This window comes from Electrophorus electricus, chromosome 10 (assembly GCF_013358815.1).
Source record: "Electrophorus electricus isolate fEleEle1 chromosome 10, fEleEle1.pri, whole genome shotgun sequence".
NCBI lineage: Eukaryota > Metazoa > Chordata > Actinopteri > Gymnotiformes > Gymnotidae > Electrophorus > Electrophorus electricus.
In genome coordinates, this window is record NC_049544.1 from 7,324,918 (window position 1) to 7,338,114 (window position 13,197).

At 37.8% G+C, this 13,197-nt stretch overlaps 2 protein-coding genes across 4 annotated transcripts; both read right to left on the reverse strand.

Annotated features, from left to right (window-relative positions):
* Positions 1-1,123: 1,123 nt before the first annotated feature.
* emg1 (EMG1 N1-specific pseudouridine methyltransferase) lies at positions 1,124-3,057 on the reverse strand. Of its 2 annotated transcripts, none has more exons than XM_027006706.2 (5): positions 2,866-3,057; positions 2,468-2,569; positions 2,173-2,314; positions 1,657-1,784; positions 1,124-1,504 (listed from the first exon to the last, which is right to left on the reverse strand). In XM_027006706.2, exons 1-5 carry the CDS (start codon positions 3,040-3,042, stop codon positions 1,391-1,393), a joined length of 663 nt encoding a protein of 220 aa, XP_026862507.2. In that variant the 5' UTR covers positions 3,043-3,057; the 3' UTR covers positions 1,124-1,390. The 2 variants fall into 2 exon arrangements, with proteins under 2 accessions (XP_026862507.2, XP_026862506.2); XM_027006705.2 differs by having other exon boundaries at positions 1,657-1,865.
* Positions 3,058-3,728: 671 nt separating this feature from the next.
* kel (Kell metallo-endopeptidase (Kell blood group)) lies at positions 3,729-12,877 on the reverse strand. 2 transcript variants are annotated; one of them, XM_027006649.2, is made up of 18 exons: positions 12,373-12,877; positions 10,476-10,635; positions 9,946-10,266; positions 9,655-9,782; positions 9,258-9,416; positions 8,493-8,564; positions 8,169-8,357; positions 7,528-7,688; positions 7,259-7,370; positions 7,062-7,157; positions 6,837-6,935; positions 6,657-6,737; positions 6,458-6,561; positions 6,116-6,205; positions 5,465-5,532; positions 5,215-5,375; positions 4,891-4,980; positions 3,729-4,747 (listed from the first exon to the last, which is right to left on the reverse strand). In XM_027006649.2, exons 1-18 carry the CDS (start codon positions 12,397-12,399, stop codon positions 4,601-4,603), a joined length of 2,265 nt encoding a protein of 754 aa, XP_026862450.2. In that variant the 5' UTR covers positions 12,400-12,877; the 3' UTR covers positions 3,729-4,600. The 2 variants fall into 2 exon arrangements, with proteins under 2 accessions (XP_026862450.2, XP_035386353.1); XM_035530460.1 differs by lacking the exons at positions 3,729-4,747; positions 4,891-4,980; positions 5,465-5,532 and having other exon boundaries at positions 5,268-5,375.
* Between the last annotated feature and the right edge of the window lie 320 nt (positions 12,878-13,197).

The window sequence follows — 13,197 nt, forward strand, 5'->3', positions numbered from 1 at the left end:
GATGAAACCGGTCAGTAAAAAGAGAGTGAACTTAAGAGACCCGTGTTTAGATAGAGGGGAGGAAAAACAGACCAGCTGTCGGCAAGAAAAGGCCAACGTGCCTACGAAGACGGTTGAGGGCCGTGGGTTTGGGTCAGATGGTAAAACGCGTCGTCCAAGAAGAGGATAATGGCAAAGGAAAGTGGACTGACCAATTAACAAGTCAGAAGTTAGTTCTTAGCTAACCAGTTGCGACCACCTTTACGCCATACTAACGCATTACATTGCGTCTACATGGTAACCAAATAATCGTGTAGTTAACAAGCTAGCTAATTTACGTTAACATTTATTAATGGTTAACTTAACATCAAAATATTGTACATTCCACTCCAATTCGCCTTTTGAAGCACAAACGAACGGTCCAAAGGCAAGATTCTAAAGGAAGGTTTAAAGTAACCCCGTATGTCCCAATTTATTCTGATTGTAATCTCTCAATGTAAACGCCTAGGAGGGGTCTCAATAGTGGAACTCAAACAAGCCCTGGCAGAACCGGGCAGCTCCGAGTCCTTTAAAAATAAATAAGAAGGTAACGAAAGAGTATGTAAATTATTGGATAGATAGTAGCTGACAATCTTCTGGGACATTAAAATGTTTGTCTGTTTAGCCTGTTTCATGTTAAAGAAATTTGCAGGTGAGAAAAGCATGAGGACATCCTAAACCAGCAGGACGAAATACACCAGGACAAACGAAGGCCCAAAAAGAGACCAAAGCGATTGTACTGAGCCTGAAATTGGATCAAAACGATTTCAAGCTGAAAACCAAACTATTCACATGCTGTGAAGACTCCTAAAAAGGCAGGGAAGGCTCTCAATAAAACCAGATATACACGTTGTATTCACATGCAACATGCAAAATAATTCCAGATGCTATGAGTATGCTAAGGATGTTAGGGAGCACTTGCTGTTCTAAAGAAACAAGTAGCTGCTAGAACAGAACTATGCTGCTGTTCTGCAAGCATGAATTTAATAGCTTTGTTTATATCCATACCCTTAATCCAATGGTTAAATAAGCCATCTGATTAAATATGAAACATTGTAATATGCATGTTGGTAATGCTTTTACATGTATAACACAAACTAATCACTAGATTCAAATTAAGGTTTATTTGTACACTGATGACATTACTGCCATTCATTCTATTGACAATGTTTGAAAAAAAAAATCATTTACAAAAGGTACAAAACATTACTTCTGCCAAACATCCACAGAAAATACTGAGACAGTGGTGAGGTGTTACATGTTATAAAAAAGGCTTAGTTAAAAGGTAGAGTAGAGATCTTGGAGTGTATGTGCATTGCACACACAGATGAATGCAGTTTCACCAAAAGTCCAAAGCCTTATTTGTTTTTTGTCACAACACCCCCCAGACCTCCTCAAAGGCAGAGCATATTTTGGCACATGTCAGGGCAGCAGAGAGGGGGTAGTTACTGATGGACACCGTTTTCTCTGTGTAGTCCACATTTACCTAAGAGACAAAAGATGTAGGCTTAGATCTTAACACAGGAAACAGAAGCATATATTGGGTCTTTCCAAAGGTTTGCCACATGACTGAATGGGCATAATGATATTTTAGTCACTACAAAGCATTCTATTTAATTGGTGCGGTGAAAAACTCACCGATCCATGTGCAAAAGCTCCAATGACAACAGCAGCAGGGCCATTTTCAGGCACAATGGTTCTGGGACAGACAGAATCTCCTGCTTTGAAAGAAGTGGCAAAGCGTGGGCATCCTGGGGGCAGGTGGTCTGAAACAGGGTTTTTAATCAACTTCAGTAAGCGCTGGGGACTGTCAGCCGCACGGACACTCAGCTTATGCAGGAGCTGCACTGGGGTGGAAAAATGGGGAAAAAGCAGATTGGGAGTTTGTGGGGATGTGAAGCCCTGCAATACAAACTCACATTCCATTCCAAATCCCCATGCATGTCTTCAGATATAGAACCAATTTAATAAAATGCTTTATTAGACCAGTGTTTCTTTCTCCATGTTTACATTGCCTACAATCATCAGCAAATCACCACAACTGTGAAGTTGAATCCTGAAGATAAAATAAAGATGTCTCAGAGCACAGAAAATAACTGTGAGCCTCCACATGTGTACCTATAGACCGGTTGTAGATTTAGAAAATAAATTTACCCATGAGTCCACAAAAGCGAGGGAAGGTACGGGGAATTCTGGTCTGAGGATTGATCTCAATCAAAGCGTTCTTCTCAGTGTGAATGTACACCTGCAGCAGTCCTGCTCTATTCAATGGACTGTCCATCAACATAAGTAGACACTGAACAGCAGATTTAGCAATGAGATTCAACACTAGCACAATCCGATGACATTTTTAATTTATCATAATTTACTCTGATATATAGTTTAGCAAGAAATGTATGGAAAGCCAAGCCTTATTAAAGTTTAAAGATGTATTACATAACAGTTCTACCTGATGTGTGATATCTGGACGAAAGTTTCCAGGGTCTCTTCCATTCTTTATTATCATACTCTTGTGTTGGTCACAGTTTAACAGCTCAAATGTCTTACCAACCTTAAAGAAACATTATCAAATAATGAAACGGTCAAACAGCTCAGATTTATTTATAGAAAAGCTTAAACCCAACCCCAATGCTGAAAAATAGACAGCAAAGCAATTGTACGGCATTAATTACAACGTTTAGTAGCAACGTTACGCTGATATTGATAACTAAACCAGTATGGAACATAATGTTATATAAAAGTTTTTGTTTTGCTTATAATAGCATTATCTTAGTTAGCTAGCAAGCTATAGCTGTCCTGACTAGAAAAGCTAGCTAGCTTACTCCGAATACTTTTGTTTTCTCACACCTTTACGGTTTCTAGCGTCGCTCCTTCCAGAACAACAACAACTCGTTTCTCTGTCATTTTATCGTGTAGTATTCGTTGCAGTTTCGCTGGTTTTGGCTCATATTCATCTAAATGTTCTAAGCCACGCTTATCTACCAAGCGAGCTGCCATCTTGTTTGAGACTGAGGCACGTCGCATCGGTTTTGCGTCATGTGAAAATAAATTCGCCCCGCGAGTGTCCACTTTTCCATTTCCCATATTTATGTACGCCAGAAATATGTATTACATGTAAGGATAAAAAGACGGCACCTCTCAGTCGTCAATGTAACAATGAATTAATGCAAGTAAAAGTATCGAAGCAAAAGCTATCTTCATAAATTTCAGCAAATTTCGCACTAAACGTTCGAGTGTAGTCCTCGAGGCATTTGCTCGTGTGCGTTGTAGTAAACTTGAGACAGCTGTTTATAGCAGCTCTGTTGCTGCGTAAAATAATAAAATTATTAAAAGTAGAAGTAACCTAATAGTATACGAGCTATGTATTTCTGTTATAAAGCAACAGCCTTGTAGTGGGGTTTCTGTACAACTAGGTCTACAACTAGGATTGGGAGTTACTTTAAAAATATAGTCCTTTAAATATTACTGGTTAAAAGGTATCTGTAATCTAATGCAAATGATTATTTGCTAGAGTTTCCGAACACTGGTCCCGATAGTGCCAGCTAGAATGGCAGTCACGAAGAAGCTCCCACAAGCTTCTGTATTTCACTGCAAGCTCACGAACAACTAAGATGTGCAAACATGTTCAATATAAACTTGTACCTTCCTCCGCGTTTGCTGATAATGCTTTTCTTCAGAATACCCAAATCTATGCTCTTGTCAGTGTAATGTTTAATGAATATGCCAGGTTCTTATGACAGGTTGTTATTGCATGTTCTTATAACCTACAGAACCTACGGAGCCTACAGTGGCGCTTTGTTGGAATATGCCGATTAAAACAATATTCATAGATAGATTATTGACTCGACTGTTTTAAAATGTTTATCATCTGATACCGATTGCGGGACATAACATGAGAAAAATTCTGAGTCTGTGACACGCTGTTTAAACTCCAGTAATCAGCGATTTTGCAGTCAACTAAAGAGAAAATAAAATGTATTTGATCAAAATAACTTTTACTTAACATTTATAGTTCTTTGAAAGAAATACCGTATTCATGTAAAACAAATCTAGTGTTATCATAGAAAAAATCACGTGTTTGCAATAAACAAATCTTGTATTCACATGCCGCAAATCCAGTTTTCAGGATGCACAAAGCTATTAGTATTGAAACTGTGTCGTGTTTGTTAATAAAAGCAAAAAAAGGCATGAATCCCACCTGAAATATCTCACAAATTCACTTCTGTTTTGAAACACAAATTGCAAGGGAACTAAGTAAAAGACCCAAAATACAATCAGGGTAGGAATTCAACGCACGGTACATATTTTAAACTAAGCTAAACTGGAAGCTGATGCTGTTGCAGTGTGACGACAGTCATAAGAACCGTTAACTCAATTAGAACCATTAAAAAAAAAAAGGGGGGGGGGGGTGATCCTTGTTAAGTTGTAATGTTAGCTTGTTATTTATCACCATATTTAAAAATATACCAGTAATCTGAATGCATCCTTCTCTGCAGCAGCATCTTTGTGTAGTACTGACAGCATTCATTCCACATTGCAGCTCTGCTGTGAGCTGTGTTCAGTGCTTCACTGTGGCTCATATCTAACACCAATCAGGAAGACGTCCCTGAGATCTGTCCAGACAGATCAGTGGTTTAGGGCAGATATCAGAGGTCTCACATAGGACAGACACCAGGAAGGAGGGTTCAAAGGGCATGGACACACGGTACGGCTCTGAATCACAGCTTGCCTGTGGAGAAACAATTATAACCACGTTACAGAAAAAATGACCAAGCATTAAGTAATGCATTTTAACATGTATTTAACATTTAATGGTGGGTAATAATGTGATGCTTCATTGAGGGAAGCTGGTTGGTGCAGCGTAAAACACACCTGAATAAACGAGGACAGAAAGAGATGAATGTGAGAGAGTCCTGACACAGAGGTGTCAATAGAATGTCTCTGCAAACTCTTAGTATATGACTGAGATAAATAAAAGAGAAGAAGTATAAAAAAATAAGTAAACCATAATATGAAATATATTAGGAGAAATTACAAGCTGTAGATGAGTTACACTAAACTGTGCATTGATGTGGGTCATTTAGGACCAGAGTCTGAGGCTTGTAGTGGTTTCAGAAAGGGGCGTGTGAGCCTTGAGGCAAAAAAGATTAGTAGCCCTGATTACAGGCAGAGCTTTAGTGAAGTAAGAACACTTACCTGTAGCGCCACCTGGAGGGCTGAGTACTGCATCCACACCTCCTTCTGTTGGGGTGAGGGGAGAGAAAAATTTGCTAGCCTTCTTGGGGCCTTGCTGCGACTAAGGTAGTGCGACCACACACATGCACTCTCCAGGCTAGGGCTCTCAGACTGTGCGAGGACTTGAGAAGAGAAAGGAGATGTCACAAATGTCAGCTAAAAGGTACAGACATACAGATGCACACAGATATCCAGAAATAGCATGACATACTCTCAGGCAGTAGCAGGTGGAAAAGGTCTTTTGCAATCAAGGATCCCAGCATCCCATAATTGATAGCTCTGATAGAGAGAGAGAGAGAGAGAGAGAGAGAGAGAGAGAGAGAGAGAGAGAGAGAGGTTTCTTGGCAGCTTCACAGATGTTTATTCATGCAGGTCAGAACTAAAAGCCATTTAAACTGTTTTTCCACTAGCCATTTCTTGCTACCAAGCTCCCATATGTATATATCAAAACACATTTAAACAGATGATATGAAGAATTTAAAGGAATGGTAGAGGTAGATTTATTTATATATAGTTTAGAGTAGCCATAAGATTTGAAATCCCAAAACATCAGAATAATACAAAGTGCTTCCTGAAATAAACTAACATTTTCTTACATTTGTAATATTTGTGATGCTATACAGCAGAGGTATTAATCGCAAACCTGTAAACCAAATCCAGTGAGCATAGGTATTTAAATTACAGCCCAAAAAGTCCAAGTACTTCAGATGTTCCATACTCTTTATTTTGGGATCAGGTGAGATGACAAAGCAGCCAAAGAGTTATATTAATTATTGGATTACAAAATTCAAAACCAGATTTGGAGGTCTGGAGTAGAACACCTTTGCGATACAGGGTCTGTATCTGTGTAGCATATATATACCTTGGATAGGAAGGATGGAACACAGGTAGCACAAACATTCCAACTGGGATGATAATGTCATTACCAGAGAGAAATGGACTAACAGACAGCCTAAAAGAGGACACAAATAGCAATCAGAGACTGCCTTCAAGATTGGGATCAACAATCACTCCAAAGAATGGGTATTCAAATAAAGTATGGACAGCCTGAATCTCAGGACACATACTATACATTTGGGAATATTTATGTATACATTATTCAGTCACACAGCATAAGTAAAAATATAAACATTTTTAGAAAAGAATGTGGAAAGACCACACTGTAAAAATATCACCTTCCCCCTGTAAAGGAAAAAGCAATTACCAGTCAGGTTGCTCAGTATGAAAGAAAATACTGCTCCTCCTCTTCTGATGAAGAGCTAGCAGCTGCAGGTAATTGGCAAAATAGTCCTTTTCACTCACAACAACCTAGCACAAGAAAGATGAATGGGTCATTCTACATTCTATCTGTTATAAATTAAACTCTGTTTAAGTATTTAATTTATTATTTAATGCATTAATACCTCTGCATAATGCTGTTTCCAGAATTTGAGCTGATCAATGAGTTTTGTGCTGCTGGAAAGTTTTGGAGTGAGAGATTTAACCTAAAAAAATATGAAAATTTATTGTACTGCATCTTCTGTTAAATTCATAAAGACATCTCAGAAGAGGTCATGATGATTGAGTACTGTTTTACCTTTTACCTTATTCAAAATAATATCACGCGTCTCCTCATCTCTCCAGCTCATATTGGCTACTTTGGACTCAAAGCTTGAGTAAATGTCATGCATAAGCTCTTCAGCCTAGCAATTGGAGAGGATGGTTGTAATCATAATGGAGTTGCTATGAACCATTCTGTATAATGAGAAACACTGTAACTGTAACCATCCATCCATCCATTCATTATTTTATATTCTTATTAGTCATACCTCTTTAAGGGCATAATTTTCTTTGATCGCATGACTGAGCCAATTGTCAAATCCTTTTATGGTCTGCAGAACGCAATCTCTCCAGCGTGGGACATCCTGAAGCAACAGGGAACATGAGACACTTCCAAAGCTCAGGGATCAGAGTTATTTCCCAGATCTTTAAGAAATGTGAATGATGAGATATAAACATGGCACACCTCCACTCCAATAGCATTAGAGATGTTTTTCAAGGTCTGAGTGAATTTGGAGTCCAGGGTATGAATGAGTGAATGCAGAAGGGTCAGAACCATATACATATGGAGAGGACCACTGCAAACATATTTAGACAGAATGCCTACAGATGTACTTAATGTCATAGTAGCAAAAATGTTACATTTAACTTATCCTCTACAATGCAGAGGATAAAAGAAGAGTCTGTTTAATACAGTTTAGGTATATAATGAAGTTCAATTGCACTATAATGTACCTTTTCATCGTGTCAGGTTTAAGCTTCCATTCACTGACTATCTTGGACATATGGGTGAGATAAGGGAGATTATGCAAAAGCACAAAATCTGACTGGCTGACAGGAACAGGGTGAAGGGTGGCCTTAAGACACCTCAGCCAGTCAATAGCTGGAGCCAGCATCTAAAGAGAAAAGAAGAGAGAACACTGTTGGCAGTGTTGCCAGATTGGGTTGTTAGCATCTAAAGAGAAAATGAGAGAACACTGTTGGCAGTGTTGCCAGATTGGGTTGTTAGCATCTAAAGAGAAAATGAGAGAAAACTGTTGGCAGTGTTGCCAGATTGGGTGGTTAGCATCTAAAGAGAAAAGGAGAGAGAACCAGATTTTTTTTTTTCAGCACAGTCATTATAAATATAAAATGACACATTTTACTCACTGTTAAGATGACATGTGTATTACCACAGTCATATATTAGCTATATAGTGAACACATTACTCTTGCATTTGAGAATTATATATATTTGGTGGTTCTTGCTAAGAGTGGAAAAGTGGTGAGATAAAACTTATTGAATATTTTTGGATCTTTGATTCTTTAGTTTTATACACACCCCATATTCTAGGCTTTATTTATTGATTAAATGCTTGGATGTTAACAAACACCCACCTGTAGTTCTTGGATGGTAACTCTGTGGTATAGTAGTTTTTGACTGAGTCTGTATTCAAGAGGTGAGGTCGCTATGACTAGAGTGGAACACAGAGACAAGTACTGGCCACAGAGCAGAGTGATGTCAAAGGAGGGAACATCGAAGAGCTCCAAGAGTTTCTTACAGAACAAGTAGAATGAACGCCAAGACTGAGAGGGAGAAAGGGATATTATTAATATCAGAAATGGCCCAGTGTGCAATGGTTTTAATACCTGGCTACTTGTTAGAAATCACAAGAGCTTTTTGGTTTCATTGCCAAAAGAATTTGAGATGTGCAGGCCTACCTGTGGGTTGGATTGGTATTTATGTTTTTTGTTGTTCCAGTCAACTGTGAACTGAAATTCTGGTTGATCAATCTGTGGAAATGCCAAGGGCATTAGTGTGATAAAATCTTTGAAGGGCATCAGTGTGATAAAATCTTTGAAAAAGATATGCATGGAGGGTTGCAGTGCAGTGACCTCTTAAGAACATAGAAGGCATAGTACTAGGGCTCACTTTGGTTAATGTGGGCATAATATTACAGTGCACACTACAAAATCATAAAGTAAGACAACTCAAATGATGAAGTACTGTAAATCCACATGTCCTAAAGAGCACACACATTTATATGGCAAATCTACCTCATTGAAACCAATCCATTTCACATTATTAAAAAAGTAAGTAATGGTCTCAACATAACACAAGCATGTAATTGACATAATATATAGTTTCAAATGATTAAGGATGCTCAGATTGCTAATTGAAGCGAAACAAATTTATAGTAATAAATAAAATACATTTAGTAATGTTTATTCTTTTTCTTAAATTTATCCAAGTAAAACCAGTAGCTGAATAAGTTTGCTTTTTAGATCGCAATTTTTGAATTTTTAGAAGAAAATAGGTCAGGTGAGATGTTCAGTACATTTTCAGATAAGGAAATGATTCTGTCTCCCTTCATGGCTATTTATTTTGTACATATTTAGATATTTCATTCTTTTAGTTTTTATTAATTTTATGTGTTATTTGTACACTTTGCATTAAAAAAATTATGTGCTGCCACCATCAGGTACCTGTATGTAGTGCTGGCTGCTGTTGGGCTGATTTGCTCTGTGGTCAGGGCCCACATACACATTAAAGAAAGGAAAGGTGTCATACTGTTCCATCAGCAGAACCAGTGTAGCATTAAAGTCTGGTTCAGTCCAATTCCTAGATACCGACCAGCCACCCAGCTACAGGGACATACAAAAAGGAAGAGATTTACTCAGTTCAGTCCTGTGCTGAAGTGATTGAATTAGGCAAAATGTGAAATTATAACAAACAATATAGTCTAAATTAAAAACTCGCCACGCTGCACCCAAAAGAGGCCAAATGAATAAAAAGGTGAGTGGAAGAGCTAGAGCTAGAATAAAGCACTTAGAAGGCGTTCATTATGACTGTGTATCTGTGTAAGGGTATGGGTGTATATACCTGCTCAATCAGTGTGATAAAACGTTCTGAGCTGACACTCTCTGCAGCTATGGGGTCCATACAGGTTTTATAAAATCTCCGGGCTTTGTGTTCCACACTGTTCACAGACACACCCACTACAGGAGACTCTGACCACACAGGCACCACAGAGGAATAAATGTTTCAAACATATCTTATGAGGTATATCTAAAACTTCTTCATCAGAGATAATATGGATTATAATTAACTAATGCAGAACATCCTTTTAGTGCTGTGTGGATTAGCTATAGTAAGAAATAATCTGTGACTTACCCAAAATTTCTTTTATTGCCTGAAGCAAAGCTGTTTGTCTGTCTGGTAATCTCTCAAATGGTTCATTTTGCTTTTCTTCAGAGTCTGAGTCTCTGGCCAGTCTCAGCATTTCTTCTTTGTTAATTGACCTCCTCCTATGCTCCTGTTCCCTGGTTCTATTGTGGAATATAAACTTGCCTCGTTGTCTCCCTCTGCTGGTTATTGATGCCTTTGACGCACAGGTAAATTTGAAGTAATCACAGGGTCGGGAAAAAGGATCCAATGCAGCAGAGAAACGTCCTGCAACTCCCTTGCACGCTGGAGAGAGACAGGTAGGAGAGTCTGGAGAATGAAAATAATTTAGGGAAAAGGGGTTGAAATTGGGATTTGAGAAAAATCTAATTAATTGTAAATATTTCTGATTACCTAGTAATTGACAAACATCAATAAAATAACAAAAATTTGGCCAGCACACATCACATTAATGCTGTAATGAAGTACACCATAATGACATGAACAATGTTTCACTGTTAGCTACAAGAAATCATTACCTTGATTTGTCAGAGACATCTGGGAATATAACAACAACCATGCTATTGAACCAATGTGGAAGAAGCCCAAAAGGGCTAATAGGATGTTTACACACTGGTTCCTGACCAGTGACTTTGATTCTTCCGACTGAGGCTGTTCTTGTGAGACCTCTAGAGTTCCCTGAAGAGGCATCAAGAGAACATTTTGTCTTGTTCCATGTTTTACTGTTTACACACTTATACACATACCAAGGACTGTGAAGATGATACTATATGAAGTATTATGTATTATATTTTAAAGGTTACAGGTATATATACATGGTCTTAAGAAGCACAAATACCGTTTTATTCTTGTAATTAAATGTAGATTTTGACATTCATACTGTCAACTATTAAGCAGACACTTCATATGAAAATACTTATGCATGAAACATTCAACACAATGCCAATTATCCATGTACATTTTGGTCATTCAATTTTCATATCAGACAAAAATGTATAAAATTAACAACAAACTATTGATTCTTTTTTCAAAATGCAATAACAAATGAAAGAAAAAAGCCATTTTTGTTTGCATTGTCATTTTGTTTGCATAAAAAGCAGAAAAATGCGCCCCCCTCCCCCCCCCAAAAAAAACAACTATATTTCTTTTCCTTCTTCACAAAACAAAATAAAATCACAATGAGACACAATTAGAAAAGGGGTTCATGTTAGAAAATGGCTCGAGTCAACTGTCCTACAGGTGGCAAAATCTATTAGTTAAGCATAATATACAAAATAATATGGAGTGAAGTATATATTCCAAAAGCCTTGTATTCTACACTCTTGTCCATGAGTTGCTTGTGTTCCAGTAGTCCACTTTTCATCACATCACCCTGGCCCCTCAGCATATGACACAGACCTTGTTAACAGGGGTGGCTTCTGACATGGTGGGACTCCCTTGTTTTCTCATTGTTTGAGTGAGGCAGTGTTATGGACCTTGCCTAGGGGACCACACTGGAGACACCATGGTAGGGGTATGAACCCCTGACCTCCTGTTCACACCACTGCCTCCAAAAGGCAGCATTGTAACACTGTAAATGTGTGTGTGTGTGTGTGTGTGTGTGTGTGTGTGTGTGTGTGTGTGTGTGTAGTATCTCCACACATGTACAATTTTTCATTGTTCTATTGTTTTGAGCAATGTGGAAATGTTTATACAATTAATATATTGTGTTTTAATATATATAATTAATATAGGCTATATTTGTAATATCATGCACCCTAACTGCAATAGTGCATCGGAGAGTCGATTCAAATCATTTTCAGCGCAAAATCTTCTAACACTCCTTGATGAAAAATTTTGCAGATATTCCTGTTGTCCTCTTCTCGCCATGTCTACATAGTTCTTTTGGAGCATGGTTCCCAATCCATCCTGCTAACCAGCTAACATCTCTGCTAACTGTAAGATCAAGAATTAGGCGTCTTAAGTTGCCTTGACGACTGCCTTACGACGAAACAACTTCCAGTTTCAGAACAAAAAATTAAAACAATTTCCTGTTTTTTGTTTCTCATTATATTTTGAGTTTTGCGATAGAAGATAAATATAATTCGCTTTTTGTGTCTGTTATTTCTGACAACGGAAATAAAAATGACTGGTTTCTCTTCCGCATTATTGCATTTTAAAACGAATCAAAAAACGTTTCTCATTTTTAAAATTTCGTCTTTGACATGAGAACAAAATGACAGAGTACACGGATCGTTTGGATTTGCAAACAAAATGACGTTTCTCTTTCATGTTTTTGAGAATCAAATAACTGTCCGTTTTAATCTTTTGATTTCAGTCTGAAAAGAAAACAAAATGACGAAAAAATTAAAAAAAACTGTGAATATATGGATCTATCCTATATTTGTATTCATAATTGCTTATTCAAAGCTGTACCTGTAGAACCGACGAGTTTTGATCCATTTTGTTTTCACTTGTTTTCAAAGACTTTCAAACACCAGAACTGTTTCTGCGTCAGAATGCTGGTCACATCTGCGTCCTTTTCCGCAAAGTCGAAATCTTACTTTTTTCAAATCTTCTCTCCTTAAGTCAGCTCAGTCATCTGCCCACTATCTGTACTCATCACCCTCTCTGCTCTCTCTTTCACATGCTGATAAAACCCAGTGAGCTGGCCTCTTCCAAGAGACCCTTTTCTGTTTCTTTCTTTCTCCCCCACGCCGTCACAAACTCCATGTGTGTTTGTTGCTGAGTTAACGTATGTCTGAGAAGGTTTGACTTCACTTAGATTTAGTCGCCAAACTTTATCTTAAAAAGTATTAGCATATACGTGCTTCAGTATCATATCATAAAATATTTGGTATCATAAAATATTTCTAGTGAAATCTTTCCTTCTTTTTGTAGTATTTCTTTATTCTGTACAGAAATTCAAACAAGCGCAAACGTTGACACTCTGGGCTATCAGTAGAATGTGAAGCTGGTGTGAGCTGATAGGATGAGAGGAGACGTGAAGCGACACATTACGTCACACATCACATGGGAATAGGCACGTTCAGCAATTGCTGCACGCCAGACTTTTAGAAAAATAATTTCAGTGATAGCTATTAGACAATGTTTACGTAAGAACAAAGTAATAACGTCTACTCAGGAAAATTAATGATTTGATCCTCAGTGATAGGTGGACCTTTCCTAGTTGATCAGTGACATATGGGAGGTTTTAAATAAAATGGGTTTAATTCAAGACTACTTTGAATTTATCTTGGT

Excerpts from the sequence above, each read along its gene's own strand:
- kel (XM_027006649.2), bottom strand. The coding sequence starts at position 12,399 with ATGGATCAAAACTCGTCGGTTCTACAG. Across the intron at positions 6,562-6,656 it reads GGAAACAGCATTATGCAGAG|GTTGTTGTGAGTGAAAAGGA; the intron begins GTATTAATGCAT and ends TTCTTGTGCTAG. Across the intron at positions 4,981-5,214 it reads CCCTCCAGGTGGCGCTACAG|TCATATACTAAGAGTTTGCA; the intron begins GTAAGTGTTCTT and ends TATTTATCTCAG.
- emg1 (XM_027006705.2), bottom strand. The coding sequence starts at position 3,042 with ATGCGACGTGCCTCAGTCTCAAACAAGATGGCAGCTCGCTTGGTAGAT. Across the intron at positions 2,315-2,467 it reads GTCCAGATATCACACATCAG|TGTCTACTTATGTTGATGGA; the intron begins GTAGAACTGTTA and ends TCTGCTGTTCAG. Across the intron at positions 1,866-2,172 it reads TCGCTTTTGTGGACTCATGG|TGCAGCTCCTGCATAAGCTG; the intron begins GTAAATTTATTT and ends TTTCCACCCCAG.